At 40.8% G+C, this 14,351-nt stretch overlaps 2 protein-coding genes across 2 annotated transcripts; both read left to right on the plus strand.

Annotated features, from left to right (window-relative positions):
* The first annotated feature begins 335 nt into the window (after positions 1-335).
* LOC149116068 (uncharacterized) lies at positions 336-2,755 on the plus strand. The gene is made up of 2 exons (XM_089281961.1): positions 336-481; positions 1,239-2,755. The coding sequence occupies exons 1-2, from the start codon at positions 386-388 to the stop codon at positions 2,262-2,264; spliced, it is 1,122 nt and encodes a 373-aa protein (XP_089138087.1). The 5' UTR covers positions 336-385; the 3' UTR covers positions 2,265-2,755.
* Positions 2,756-3,709: 954 nt separating this feature from the next.
* LOC110067451 (uncharacterized) lies at positions 3,710-13,967 on the plus strand. The gene is made up of 8 exons (XM_089281960.1): positions 3,710-3,946; positions 5,635-6,095; positions 6,833-7,165; positions 8,135-8,349; positions 9,650-9,844; positions 10,995-11,130; positions 11,729-12,210; positions 12,781-13,967. The coding sequence occupies exons 2-8, from the start codon at positions 5,651-5,653 to the stop codon at positions 13,096-13,098; spliced, it is 2,124 nt and encodes a 707-aa protein (XP_089138086.1). The 5' UTR covers positions 3,710-3,946; positions 5,635-5,650; the 3' UTR covers positions 13,099-13,967.
* The last annotated feature ends 384 nt before the right edge of the window (positions 13,968-14,351 follow it).

Below are 14,351 nucleotides of genomic sequence, written 5' to 3' on the forward strand. Positions count from 1 at the left end.
AGCTGACCAGGCTGAAGAACGAGGTCAAACCGAAGAACTAAATAGTTTAATGGACAAGATGGAAAATGAGACTTTGCTTCAAATGGCTGACCAGGCTGAGGGACGAGGTCAAACCGAAGAACTAAATAGCTTAATGGACAAGATAGATAATGAGACTTTGGTTCAAATAGCTGACCAGGCTGAAGAACGAGGTCAAACCGAAGAACTATATAGCTTAATGGACAAGATGGAAAATGAGACTTTGCTTCAAATAGCTGACCAGGCTGAAGAACGAGGTCAAACCGAAGAACTATATGGTTTAATGGACAACATGGAAAATGAGACTATGCTTCAAATAGCTGACCAGGCTGAAGAACGAGGTCAAACCGAAGAACTAAATAGTGTAATGGACAAGTGGGAAAAAGAAGAAAAAGAGGCTTTGGTTCAAATAGCTGACCAGGCTGATGAACGAGTGCAGTTGGAACCAACACAAGAACAGAAGGTGACAAACTTATCAATTTCATGCACTAATTATCACGCTAGAATTCAATAAATTCAATCACTAGAACGTCCACGTTTCCACGGAGACATGGTGCGTGTCTTCCAAGAACCCAAAACCTAGCATATACTCATCTTCTTTACAATCCGATCGTCTTAGAAGCAGGGAAGCGGGGAGCAGGGATGGCGCGGTGATGAGCACGCTCACCTCCCTCCAATGTGACCCAGGTTCGATTGCGGCCTTGTGCGATATCTGGGTTGAGTTTGTTGTTGGTTCTCTCCTTGTTCCGACGGTTTTTCTCCGGGTTCTTCGGTTTTCCTCCCTCCACAACAACTAACATCTCCAAATTCCAATTCAACCAGGATAGAGGACCCGCATCAAAATCAGCTAAGACTGATGTGGCTTCCTCTCTAAATATTGAAATTATTTCTGTCCAGACCTATGCGTCTTACCCGGTTACGGTAACTGTTAATCCCATCATGTGTAAATAGTTTGACAAGGTCCGGTTTAAAACCGGTACAAACCAGTTAAACCCTACAGAGCGAGGGACAAAAATCTGAGACGTTGGCATAATGTGAGTATCACCATTGTGAGCTCGCAAACCAAAATAGACAAACAACAGTGTAAATAGCCAGAGTAGTTACAAGTTGAAAGTAACAACAATTTTAATAGAAGCTTTAATTTTCTCCGCCGCACACTCAAACACGATTTTGACTCAGATATGTCCGTCACTGAACTTTGTTGCAATACCGATCTGCAGGTCGTTTGTTCAACCAAGCCAAGTCAAAGTTTTCCACCTGTTTATGCAGTTTTGGACGTTGAAACCACGGGACTGGATAGAAAAACAGACCGCATCGTACAAATAGGCGTTGTTAAAGTCGAAAACAATGTTTCTAAACCGTGGATGGCATATGTGAATCCTTGCAAACCGAGAGAGGAACAAATGAGAGCTTGCAAAGTGCACAAAATATTGCCGGAGTTTCTTCTAGGAAAGCCGAAGTTTGCCGACGTGGCATCGAAGTTGTGTGAGTTCTTGGAAAATGTTGAGTATGTTGTGTGCCATAACTGTGTCTTTGACTGGAGTATGTTGGTGATTGAGTTTGACAGACTGCAAGATAACGAAGACAACAAAGCTCTTATGAGGAAGATCAAATGGGTCGACCTTCTTAAATTTGCGATCAAGTCAATCCCCGATCTCAACAGTTATAGATTATCGACGCTATTAGAGAAGTTTTCGATTCGAATTAAAAAAGCGCGAAGCCTCCTTTATCTTTATCAGTCTTGTATTACGGCAGGGGATCAACCAGAGTGTGAAGTGCTTTCATTGTTCGAACAGGGAGAGAAAGAAAACTTTGAAGAAAGGCACCATGATGCTGTATGTGACTCTCTCGCAGCGCATTCACTCCTGAAGAAACTTCTGGAGAAAAACAGTTACTCCAATATTGCTGACCTCGTTAATAATTTTCCACAGTGTTTAATTGAAACGGAATTGCTTCTTGCTTTGGAAGTAATGTTGAAGGAAAGGAAAACGTCCGACGAAGATCTGACATCTTTTGCTGCGCGTGCGGAGAAATTTTATTGCACCATGCCGCCGCTGAGAGGAAAAACGCTTCAAGAATTGTCAGTGAGTAAAATAAAAAGAGCCTTGCTTTCGGAAGCTGAGAAGGATGAAAGAGTTTGTCTTCTATACAGAGCTGCGTTATTGAACAAGGGCAGTGATTCACAGAAACGTAAAGCAGATTCACCTGACTCAAGCGTCAGCCCTAAAGAGACAAAAACAGAGTAAAATATTATTCTAGGATATGGCTTTTCTCTCCAGCACGTTCCAATCGTGTATCAAGGTTATGCTTTTTTCTGGATCTGCCCCTTTTGTTAATGAAGAAGGGGAAAATATAGGGTATAAGATGTATGATTTGATGAATACAGCCCGCATTTTCATATTAATCTTGGCGCATGATTTGTCTCAGCCATTTTAATACGTTTCGAGTTTCCACTCTTCAAACTGTCGTCCGCCCTGTCACCCCTGAGTGATCAGAGAACAAGGCTGGAACTCAGGCTAATACGGCATTCTATATTAATAATCAAAACGAGAGTGGTTTTTTTTTTTTTTTCCATGTATTCCGTCCCAACATCCCTGTTTTTCCAAGAAAACGTCATGATTTTGTTAGGTTAGCAATTTTCGTCAATACAACGAAAAACAGCCATGATATATATTATAAATAGTATATCTCGAAACCACTGCTCGGAGAATCAATAAAACAAAAATCATAAACGATATACAGCGTGCCTAGAAACCCTTCCTTAGGGGCGTGGATCAACTATCCAGGGCTTTTCCCTTGAGAAATAAAAGTTCATAAAAGGAAAAATTCGTGGGGTTGATTTAGTTGGGTTTCAATATTCATCTTAAAACAAGCTTAATTCTTCTTGGAATTTGAGATTCTAGGAATTTGACTTTCTTGGAAAACGTTGGGGCGATTTAGGTAATTTACGCCATCAAACGAAAACTCGCGACATATCTGATTTCAACCAGGGCAGCCAATCTTTCAACTGCCAATGAATGCAATGCTTTGTTGTGGGAATTCTACGAATGCAGGGTCCATATTCTAGTAAAAACTAGTTCAGCTTTGCTCCAGAGAAGAATGCTCATGCAATTAATTAAATGCGTGTCTGATACAGGAACATTACTGTTGCTTTCTTGTTGCCGACGAAAAATTAACATAAACGATAAATTTTGTTTGATTAAACATAACAGGAAATGTGCTGAATATGGCGCCCACACGACAACGGAGTCAGTTTACAACTTTTCTCGGCAAATAATGACAATAGTAGAGAACAAAGAAATAATATATATTGACTGGAGAAGTTTTGGCGTTTTCTTCGTGGTTTCTGACACGTTTAATCTATAATTTCCTGAGGTAAAAGGCTATTTTTTATGTAACTATGATTATACTTGACTTGTGAAATAAATTTCGGTTTTATTAAGAAGTTCTTATTAGATTTAGGGATTGGGCAAGTTTTATCACTCATGGTATTCCCGAGAAAGTCAGTAAAACGCTTTATTAAAGTTATGATAAATAATGACTTGGGGCACACCTTGCAAACATTGTCAGTTCAAAAACCATGCTTATTGATATCTTTTGAAAGTAAGTTAACGACAGCCTGAAATAGCCAATTGGAGATGACAAAGTAATCTGTTCAAGCCTCGCTTTCATTCGTTATGCAGCCAAGCGTGCTTTTCCGAGAAAGCTGCAAAACGTTTCTGTGTACTGAAAGATAAAAGAGAAGGACAGTTGTTGAAAATTTCATCGATTTAAATAGCGAAATCGGAAAGAGTGAAGATTCTTGGTTGAAGGAATAGCGTTTGTCAGGTAGCATCCTCTGGATTGAGAAGAACGCAGGAAGAGCGCTGCCTTGCAAGACTGCCTCGGTTCGCAAAGTTACCAGTTCGCCGGCTTAAATCTAAACAAGGTATTTAATTCCCATATGTGAAATGTTTCGCTTCAGAATAAGTAACTGGCATGGCATGCGACCATGTTTTCACTTTTCTTTGAAATACACAAATTGAATGTTAGGAATTACATTGCTCATAGTTGTTACTGTTTAAAAAAGTCCGAACTAGCCGGTCCTATAACGGTCAAGTTGAAACGTTAACTCGACAGTATTAGTGCGAGCCATCGCGAATGTTTTGGAGGATAAAATGGTAAAGTTAACAGCCCTATACATAGCGGTGATTTCGAATTCGAGATCCTTCGATCGTGATGTTGCAATTTTAATAATTTCAGCGATTGGCATTGAATTAGTTTGAGATCAAAATTTAGCGAAGGAATAAGTATACGTATCAGTCTTCCATATTACCCTGTCATATTAGCTCGTCGCAGTTGAAATAATACTTACAAAATACTCAAAACTACAATTTGCATCGCGCAGCAAGTGAAAGCTTGAAAGCGTGTGTAAAAATTCAGCTGCATAAAGAATCAGATAAAGGAAGTTTTAATCACAACTAGAAGGCTTTAACTGATCTCGAGGCCGCTGAGTTCATTCGGTTTGAGTGTCGTTCCTGTTATTTCTTGACTTTCTTGTTTCTTCTTCACCTAATATAATCTGTACATGACGTGGCAATCTTTAACTAATTTCGCTTACGCGATTCCAATTTGCCAAGAGGGGCCATTGGAATATTTCCTCAATATAAACCCTTTTTGAAGAGCCGGAATAGGTTGCAGACTGAGTAAAATCATTCGATATTTTAGGAATAGTGAGTTATCATATTTGCAAAGGATCAGTGCTCTTCAAAACAGTTGTAACAACTGACCCTCTTCCCAAAACAACACTGAGTCCATCCTTGAGTTCACCCAGGGAATTTTCCCACACCCAAGTAGGATTGTTTGTAAGATGGAACTCCATAATATAAGTCAATAGTTGAGACATGTGTACGGCTCGTACGAGTGGAAACAATTGAGGTGGAACGAGCGTATGGGTAAGTTAAATTACGAAACGAGGCTCAATAACCAAAACTATCTGGTTGGCTCTATGGGTATAGTTTACATTTCCTAGAAATTAAATCATGGAAAAGCTTAGCAGTTGTTGCAAAAAACGCTGGTGGTGCAATTTGGAAAATGTTCTGTATTTCATCGTTTGCCACTGTGGCATATTATAATCTTCACTTGTGGGAATTCGTGGCTTGAAAATCATAGATATCTCCAAGATTATGTTCAGTGCGTAAATCGCAGTTCCTGAAAGGTAAGATGTAAGCAATAGATTCAATTTATTGATTTATTTGTTGATTTCGTCACCGGACTTGGTATACATAATTATAAAAGGATATAGCGAGATGGCTTGGCAACATAGCATTTCTCCTAACTTTTAAGTGCTCGTTTAAGGAATATAATAGGGCCTGCTCAATGCCTGTGGTAGGTAAGGAAAGCAGTCTGAGTTTGCATACGAGCCAAGTGGCCCCATCCGGCCGGAGGTTTTGCCGGTTTCTGTATCATGAAGCGACTAGGGGTATTTCTACTCCTCCCTCCCCGCTTGATCCGGAGACGAGCGCACTAATCATGAGGCTACCTCCAATCAATGCTTGTGGGTATCTCAGCTGGTCTTTTTTCAGATGACTTAAGTTTTTTGTTTGTTTGTTTGTTTGTTTGTCTCCAACATTGCAGAAACAGTCAGAAAAGAATGTCAGGTATAGTTGAAGCACCCGTTGCCAAGTATGGCCGACGTAGCGACTTTGGAGTTGTTTTGGATTTTATTCAAAGCATGTTAAGTAACGACACTCTGCGAGAAACCTTCAACATTCCGCATTTAGTCATGGTCGGTCGACAAAACATGGCAAAGACCACGCTCATAAACCGACTGATTGGTCGATATCTTCTCCCAATGCGACGAAATGAAACGGCCAACACCCTGCAGGCACGCACCACGTATCCCATAATACTCAATCTACGGAATGGCCGAGAAAGAGTGGTAGAAGTGAAATGCGAAAAGATACCAAAATTAGGGGGAAAGGTGGAAAACCCCACGGATGATGCAGTGGAGACTTTTCTCAACCAGGTTTCAGGTGAACTTCCCAAGGAGGAGGGAACTCCGATATCAAAAACCCCTGTCAATGTTACTCTGCAAGGTGAGCTGTTAAATATGAAAATCTAGATCTCAGCTTGTTCAATTGTATTCTTTACTACTTACATATGGGACGCCAACTTAGCAGGCCCTTCCGCTCACTTTTTTTGCCGAGGGATGAAGTGACTAAGGAGTTTGGTCGTCCCTGTTCGATGGGACACTAGTCCATCGCAAGCTGCCAAGAGGAGTACGCCAAATTGCTCTAAGAAGTCTAAGAATGTGCCAAAAATTAGTAGTCCTGGGCGGAGAGAAGAATTTCGAAAGTAAGTGTCTTGCTCTAGCCCGGGCCTGTGCCACCGCACCCCTAACCAATTGGCACCAAACCCCTCTCGACTTCTCCGCCAAAACAAATTAGAGCACTCGCGCGCGAAATCTCGCCAGCCACGCGGGCTGAAAATTGCACGTTAACTAATACTGATGTGAAGTTTATATGAAATAATTCATATATGAACTGCGGTTGTAGATGAAAGTGAAGAATGATCATCGCAGTAAATTTTCCAATTTAAGCAACTGGAAAGAAGAAGCCTGAAAAAATCAGGGCTTCAACGGGATTCAAACCCGTGACCTCCGCGATACCGGTGCGATGCTCTACCAACTGAGCTATGAAGCCACACATTGGTAGCGAGGTCAATTCAGTGAGTTCATATCTTCCCGTGAGGAATGAAATGATGTGAAGTTTATATGAAATAATTCATATATGAACTGCGGTTGTAGATGAAAGTGCTGTCCTATCTTTTCTAGGCCCCGAACTCACGACTCTCACCTTGGTCGACCTTCCCGGCGCCCACTTCGCCAACGACGACCCGCGAATGAACCACGTGACCCAACGTTTAGTGCTGGATTACATTGAAAAGAACACAAATAGCATTATCGTGATAGTGTCCGAAGTAGGGGACCCCACAGGCGACAGTGCAATAAACCTTGTCATGCAAAAGGCCGCAGATTTTAGGAGCCGTACCATCTGCGCTCTAACCAAACCAGACAAGCTGAGAGAAAGTGATGACATGGGTAAAAGGGTGGCTTTGAACGGGTCAAGCTTTACCCTGGAGGATAACCGCTTTATTGTGCTTCGGGGTAAGAAGTTTAAACTTGTACCTTGAGCGAAGAACGTTTCTTCAATAATTCTGGAAACTACTTTAGTTAAACTCTTTAAATGATTTGAAACTACTACCACTATACTACCGCTACTACCACTACTACCGCTGCCGACGCGGCTGCTGCTGCCGCCGCTGTTGCTACTGCTGCTGCTACTGCCGCTGCTACTGCTGTTACTTCTTTTAATGTTGCTACTGCTACTGCTACTGCCACTGCTATTGCCATTGTTAATGCTGCTGCCTCTGTTACTGCTGTTGCTGGTGCTGCTACTACTTGACTTTCTCCTTAACTGGACGTGATAATGATGATTGTGCAAAATAAACCGAGATAATCACAAGGACAATCACTGAAGCGAAAGAAGCGTAACAGACCCATCAAAACTACAAGGAAAAAATTAACGACTCGACCGACTCAAATCAATCAACTTGATTGAAAGCACACTGGGCAACGCTGTTGCAATTGATTGGTCAAAGATATGATCTCCGATTGCTTTGAGTGTTTTGTATGGGTAAAGTAAAGTCTGCATACGAGCCAAGTGGCCCACTAGCGCGGAGCTTATCCCGGTTTCCGTAACATGAAGTGACTAGAAGTATTTCTACTCCACCCCTGGATGGGACACTAATCCATCGCAGGGTTACCCCCATCATTAAATTCGCCAGTACCCATTTATACACCTGAGTGGAGATAGGCACTGTGAGAGTCAAATCAAGTCAAGTCAAGTCAAGTCATCTTTGACTTGACTTGACTTGACTTGACTTGAAAGTGCCATGCTCAAGAACACAACACAGTGTCCCCGGCCAGGGTTCGAACCCGGATTTCTTGATCCAGAGACGAGGGCACTAACCATGAGGCCACTGTGCCTCCAGCTGAGTGTTTTGTATACAAATCTTTAACTCGATACCACAGGTAGAAGTTAATTAGTTTCTTTTTTTACCCTCAACAAACCAGGCAAAGATGGTACAGATCCGAAAGAAAAGGACTGGGACGCTGAAATGACCCGTATAAAGGAGAAAGAGTGGTTCGCGAATCACCCACAGTACAGTGATATCCAACATGTGTGTGGCATTGATCGACTAATGGCCACCATGATATCTTTACTGGCCGAAAAAATGGTCACGGAGGTTCCCAATCTGGTCCGTGAAATGAAAGCCCTAAAAGAAGAGGTAAACAAATTGTGTGCCATGTTTTTTTGTTGTTGTTGTTGTTTTTTTTTTTTTCTTTCAAAACATTGCACACAAGAAAGCAGTTTATTGTTAAGTAGAAATCTTTTTTCTCCATGTTTGGCGCACATTTTGAGTTTCCCTTTCACGAAAGTAACCCTTGAGAAACCAGGAAATAATTACTTAACCTTTGCGCCTACGTTTAGCAGGAATGGCTCACAGGAAGGCATTTATTTAACAGATGCGTTTTAAAAAGAGCCAATAAATACTTCATTGTTCGGTCCGTATTAGGGAATTTTGTTCTCGTTCTTTATTTGCAAGGTCGTGGACCTCGCCAAACAACAACAACAACTAGCATGACTATAAATACATACAGTGTTGCGAAAGCTTTTGTAAACTAAAACTAAAACTAAAACAGTAACGATTATCCTGATCATATAATAATGTTATGATATAGCAATCAAGTTACATTGGTTTGATTTGAAAGTAGATCAAAAAGTAGAAAGTAGATTGAAAGTATATTGCGCAGATCAAAGTAAGATGAACTAAATTTTGCTACTTGAATATTAATCAGGAGCCATAATCGGGGACCCGTCCTCGATTATGGTTCCTGATATTAATATAATGATATGAAGAAGTCATAAATTCTTTAAGAGTTGGAATGATATGTTCTATTTTTCAGTATAATTGTTTTTTTCTTAGAATAGAGTATTTATTGCAATATATAAGAAAGCGAGATTCGTCCTCAGTTTGTTTAGATTCACAAATAGGGCAGAGTCTGTTAACCCTTGGAGTTTGATCATATCTACCATTCTCAATCCTTAGTTTGTGATTGTCTATCCTAAATTTCACTAGTTCTTTTCTTTCGCTTTGTTTGCTCGTTAGGCCTACTTAAGAGGAGGGTGTGTAATCGTTCTTAAAAGTGTTGAAAAATTCTAGTTTAGTAGAGTTTTGCATGGTATGTTGCAAAATATACTTTTGTTGCATTAGGTCAACATATTGTTTGATTTTAGCGTAAACTCACAACAAAGCAGCTGTTCGGTCGTTAAATTCATCCTCAACCTCAACCTGTAGCTCACGCTAGTTCAATAACATATAGTTATTAATTCGTCCGAACCCATTTATACTCCTGGGTAGAGAGAGACACCGTAAGAATTGAGAGTCTTTCCAAGAACACAACTCGGAGTCACACGCGTTATAACTTTTCCTACTATTAACTACAGTGTATTCAAGAAATCGCAAACCTCTCCGATATTCTCTCCAACACTTACAAAACATGGCAACTGTTTTCCAATCGAAATAGGTGGATGAAACGCTGAAAGAACTTGAGGACAGCGAAGTCCCTGAGTCGGACGAGGGAAAAGGGGCGGTTGCGATGAAGCTAAAGCAAAACCTCATCACAGAGTTGGAGAAACTTCTCTTTAACAATACTTCCGACATGGAAGGAGGCGAAAACGTGAGACAGCTGTTTAATTCATTCTGTGAGGCCGTTTACCAGGTGAGAAAACACTGACTAACTTGGGTTATTGAAGTAGGTATGTACAGTGGATGAATTTCTTCAATTTAGTGACGTAAGATTGTGTTAGAGCGCAATTTGAAAGCTTGTCAAAAAGATTATCGTACTGTAACTCAACTGATACGACTATATTTTCATTTTTTTTTTTTTTTCGATTTGATTTACTCAATGAGATTAGTTTGCAAAGGTGAAGAGGCACAGTTCCGACCTCAAATATTAATTCAATTTAGTTGTTACTTCTTTTCTCAACGGTCACTTCTAAAGATGTACGTTGAAACATACGAAACGTCAAGTAAAAAGATATAATTTTTGTCTTCCAACAATGTCCGCCGTGCCATTTATTCAATAATCTCAACAGTTACAAAGATTCGCGAACTATGACAGGATCATGAAAAATAAGTACAACAAAGCCTGACACGAAAACTCCTGAAAAACAGCAGACGAAAAGAAAAGAGAGAGTGTGTGCCCCTGACCAAGGGGCTTTAGGGTTTCCTAATTTAACGTACTGTACACAAATACTTGGTGATATAAATAGGGGATTTTACAGCGATCTAATTCTATATAACAGCACTAACGAAATAAAAGAAAACGAAAACCAGTGTTGGTCCATAACAAAGAAAAAGAAAATGAGCTTGACTTCTGTTCACGGAGAAGGCTGACTTAACAAAGTCTCACCCTGCTAAGGGCAACCGAAAGTCATCCCTCTATACAACACGCAGTTCAAACCCGCTCCCAAACCTCCCCTCCGTTCCGACAAATAAAGGAATTTGTGCGAAGATTATCAGTAATTTCATAATCTTTCTTGAGTCAACGAAGCAATGGTTGCTTACAAAGTGTGTTTACTATTCTAAGTGGCTTTGCTGGCCGGTGCTCAACTCGTATTCCCTGCTAATCCTACATGGGATCCTAGTCCATTATAAGCTGTGCTACGTGTCAGGTTGCCGGTAGCCATTTATACTCCTTCAACACAACTAGACCCAAGGCGGGGCTCCGAGTCCCCGAAACAGGGCGGGGGTGTCTCAATTTGGTGTCCAACGCGCTAACCATGCATTAAGCTACACTTCCTCTTAAGTAAGAATGAGTTGCTTTTATTTAAGACATTATTAATTATGGCTCACTATGTCTTGTCAAGGTAGATCCTCTGGCTATGCGCAATGATGACGACATAAGAACAGAACAAAGGAGGTTGGAGGGTGTGGCCGCCCCGCTAGGAGAGGGCAGTGAAAACAGTCAGCTACTGCAGAAGCTGCTCTACGAGAATTACACAGGTACAAAACATACCACCAGAGGTGCGGGTAACTTTTGAAACATGTGACGGGTATGTAAAGTAGGTTTAAGTACGTTCGTAAGTCGCTAAGTATTTTATGTAACAAAGAACTCGATCAAGATTTTTCTTATCTTTTTACCATCTCGGTCAATAAGTGCTTTATCCCATAGCAAACCCAGTGGCCAACTCAGTAGATAAGTATTTTATCCTTGTAACCCGCCAAGTCAATAGCCGTTTCATTTTATGACTTATACAATTACCACTGACCTGAACTGTGGAAAAAAAACAGCGAAATTGTTACTTGGTAGACAGGACTATTGTTTCCTTCCAAGACCCAATACTAAAAACAACAACACTAATGATAACAAAAATAGCTATTTTACAGCAGAGCTGCATAGTAGCTCTGCATCTATGGAACTCCCTAAAACAACAAGAGCAGAAAATTTGCAAGAGTTTAAAAATTAGAATACCTGAATCTAATTTAAATCTATTTATAGATAAAGGGGGGAATATATTATCAATAAAAGGGTCAGAGACAATGTTTCCTTGCATTTCTCTGCTTTCCAACTATATCTTAGTATTTTTTAATGTGTTTGCAGGATATCACCAGAAAGACCGTAAACCAGTCTCCATGGCCAGCCCTATTGATCAACTGTTTCCCATATCAAAGAAGCTGGTTGAAAATGTCCAGGAAACTCTACGGAACATCGTTCAAAAGACCATCCAGCGCTGCCTGTCCAAGTTTCCCACCCTCAAAACAGCAGTCGAAGCGAAAGTTGTGAACAAAATCTTTGAAACCAAACGCGACCAGACCATTCAGTTCATCCGACAGTTTCTGGAAATGCAGAAGAAAAGCATTGACGTGGTGTTTGCACCAATCCCCACGCCAGACGAAATAGATCAGTGGAAATCGCAGAAGTTGACTACGAGGGAAGGCCTTAGCAAGACTCATCCATGCATGACATCGAAAACAATGAATCACATGGAGCACCTCGCGGAAAAACTCTACCCTCGGCATCTGGTAACCGAGATTGAAGGTCACGGCAGCAGTTCCGCACATACTGCGTTTGTAAACCACAAGGTGAGCATATAACATGGGCGTATGGGAAGGTTCCATTATGGGCACTTGGAACTGTACAGGGTAAAGTTTTTTTTCTTTTCTTAGTCAGGGACGGGGTGTTCTATTTCAGTTTAGATTTTATTTTTCCAAGACATCGATTTATCTGGTTTAGCCAGTTTCAACAGGCTGGAGAAGCAGGCCCAGAATTTTTTGGTGTGTCCAGGTGAGCAGCGCCGGACTAGATAGATCCGATTATAATTCTTGTCATCATCCTCTTTAAAGGACTGTCTAAGACAGCTATGCAACAAATTGTGTAGTTATGAGTCAAGATTTATTGTGTACAGTTTCGTATTGCTTCTTAAACAACAGATGCCATTTGATTTATTCATAGTTTCTCTGGTGTCAAATAACTGGATTGGTGCGTTGCTGGTAGATGGGGGGACCCTCTGCCGAACAGCTGGTGCATACATTTTGCACCAGTTTTCTTCAGCCAATTACAATATGTTGCAAAACTGTAAATTAACCATAACATTGCTTTTTTTAGGAACTGAGACACTAGTAATGAGGATATGTTATCTTTTTGTTATTTAGGAACTTGAGGATATGAAGAATCTAAAAAGGAACGTAGTTCGATGCTTCAACGTGTTGAAAATGAACGTGTGTGACACAGTCCCTCGCTGCATCTTTCATTTCTTCGTCACGCAGTTGGTAGATGACCTTCGCCGCGCCTTGGAGAAGGAGAACTTGGTCGAGTTCCTGCAGGAGAGGAAGGACATTCGGGACCAGCGTGAAATGCGCAGGAAACAGTCCCAGGCTCTGGAGGAAGCGCTGCCACGCACCACTAACGTAGTAGACAAACTGCTCCGCATGAAACAGGGATCCCCAGTAAAAGGTGGCAAGAGTTACTGAACTGGAACGATCTTTTCATTTGTTGTCTTTAAGGAAAGTGCCTTACTTAAGAATTTTTGCACGTTTGTTTAATTTGCATCGTTTGGCATGGCATGACTATAAGCTCATTTGTTCCATATCACGGGGATGCGTAGGGTGACAATTCTAATCGTAAATGCTGTTTGAGGAGTACCCGGATGTAGACGGATCATCGTAAATTTTTTAATCCCTTCTCTCAAGTTTTGTGAAACTGTCTGATACTGTTATGAACAGGTACTGAGATATTGTCTCTAGTTTACTTGAAAGGTGTCTTTTAGTCTCCCGATTCCCGGTAGCTTATTTCAATTTTAGGGCAAAAATGTGCTGTTTTCCCAAACCAGCATTTCTCGTCCAAACCATCGCTACATGCAGACCTTACTCCGATCTAAAGCTATCTATTATTCAATCATGGCTCAGTGTTATTGAAACCCTCGCGATCCGACGAATCATAATATTCCATTCTCGAGAAAATTTGAGTTTATTTTAGTTAGATTATGAATCAAATATTACTTTTAAACTAGGTTTAATAACCTCACCGTTGACATATACAGCTGTTTCAAAAAAAATTGACAGAAACTGAGGTTCACGGTATCTCAGCAAGGAGGGGGGAAACATAAATACACGTGTTTGTGCTGTTTCCTTCTATATTACTAGCATTACCCATAACACCCTACGACATTCCAGCATACGCTTCTGCCGGACAACCTTTCTCAAAACAGTTGGATATGCTCTGTCGTCGAGCAATCAATAATTTGAAACTAGTTTCACGAATTTAGGCAGATATGTAATAAAAGCGTAATAAAAAATTGCTACTTCTAACGGAATAAAAGTGTTTTTTTATAGAAAATAAAGCAGTGTCTATCATTTCGATTTCTTGCTCCTTATTTTTCACTACGAAACTGTCAAACTAGTGGCGAAAACATGGAGACAACGGAGTACAGTAGCCTTGATGCTTACTATCACGAAATGGCGTAGCTTTCTACGGCCGGCTGACTCAACTTAATCAATTACGCTATCGTAATATTACACTTATAATTACAATTATTAACCGCGCGGCCATGGGCCGACCAGACGCAGATCTCCACTTCGGCCAACTTTCAATTACGCAATCTGTAATGATTACTCGCCAAACCTTGTTTCTTCAGGGTCAACAAAAATCTCAGATTACAAAGTCACGCCGAACTCACGCTTTGCAAAAAAATCTCTTCAAAACCGATATAAAGGGTTCCAGGGTC

Source organism: Orbicella faveolata, unplaced genomic scaffold (genome assembly GCF_042242905.1).
Source record: "Orbicella faveolata isolate gen_17 unplaced genomic scaffold, um_ofav_v1 contig_12, whole genome shotgun sequence".
In the NCBI taxonomy this organism is placed as follows: domain Eukaryota; kingdom Metazoa; phylum Cnidaria; class Anthozoa; order Scleractinia; family Merulinidae; genus Orbicella; species Orbicella faveolata.

Bases quoted from the DNA above. Each gene is read 5' to 3' on its own strand.
- LOC149116068 (XM_089281961.1), top strand. From the start codon at position 386: ATGGACAAGTGGGAAAAAGAAGAAAAAGAGGCTTTGGTTCAAATAGCT. The intron at 482-1,238 runs GTGACAAACTTA...ACCGATCTGCAG, and splicing joins AACCAACACAAGAACAGAAG to GTCGTTTGTTCAACCAAGCC.
- LOC110067451 (XM_089281960.1), top strand. From the start codon at position 5,651: ATGTCAGGTATAGTTGAAGCACCCGTTGCCAAGTATGGCCGACGTAGC. The intron at 6,096-6,832 runs GTGAGCTGTTAA...TATCTTTTCTAG, and splicing joins TGTCAATGTTACTCTGCAAG to GCCCCGAACTCACGACTCTC. The intron at 8,350-9,649 runs GTAAACAAATTG...CAATCGAAATAG, and splicing joins TGAAAGCCCTAAAAGAAGAG to GTGGATGAAACGCTGAAAGA.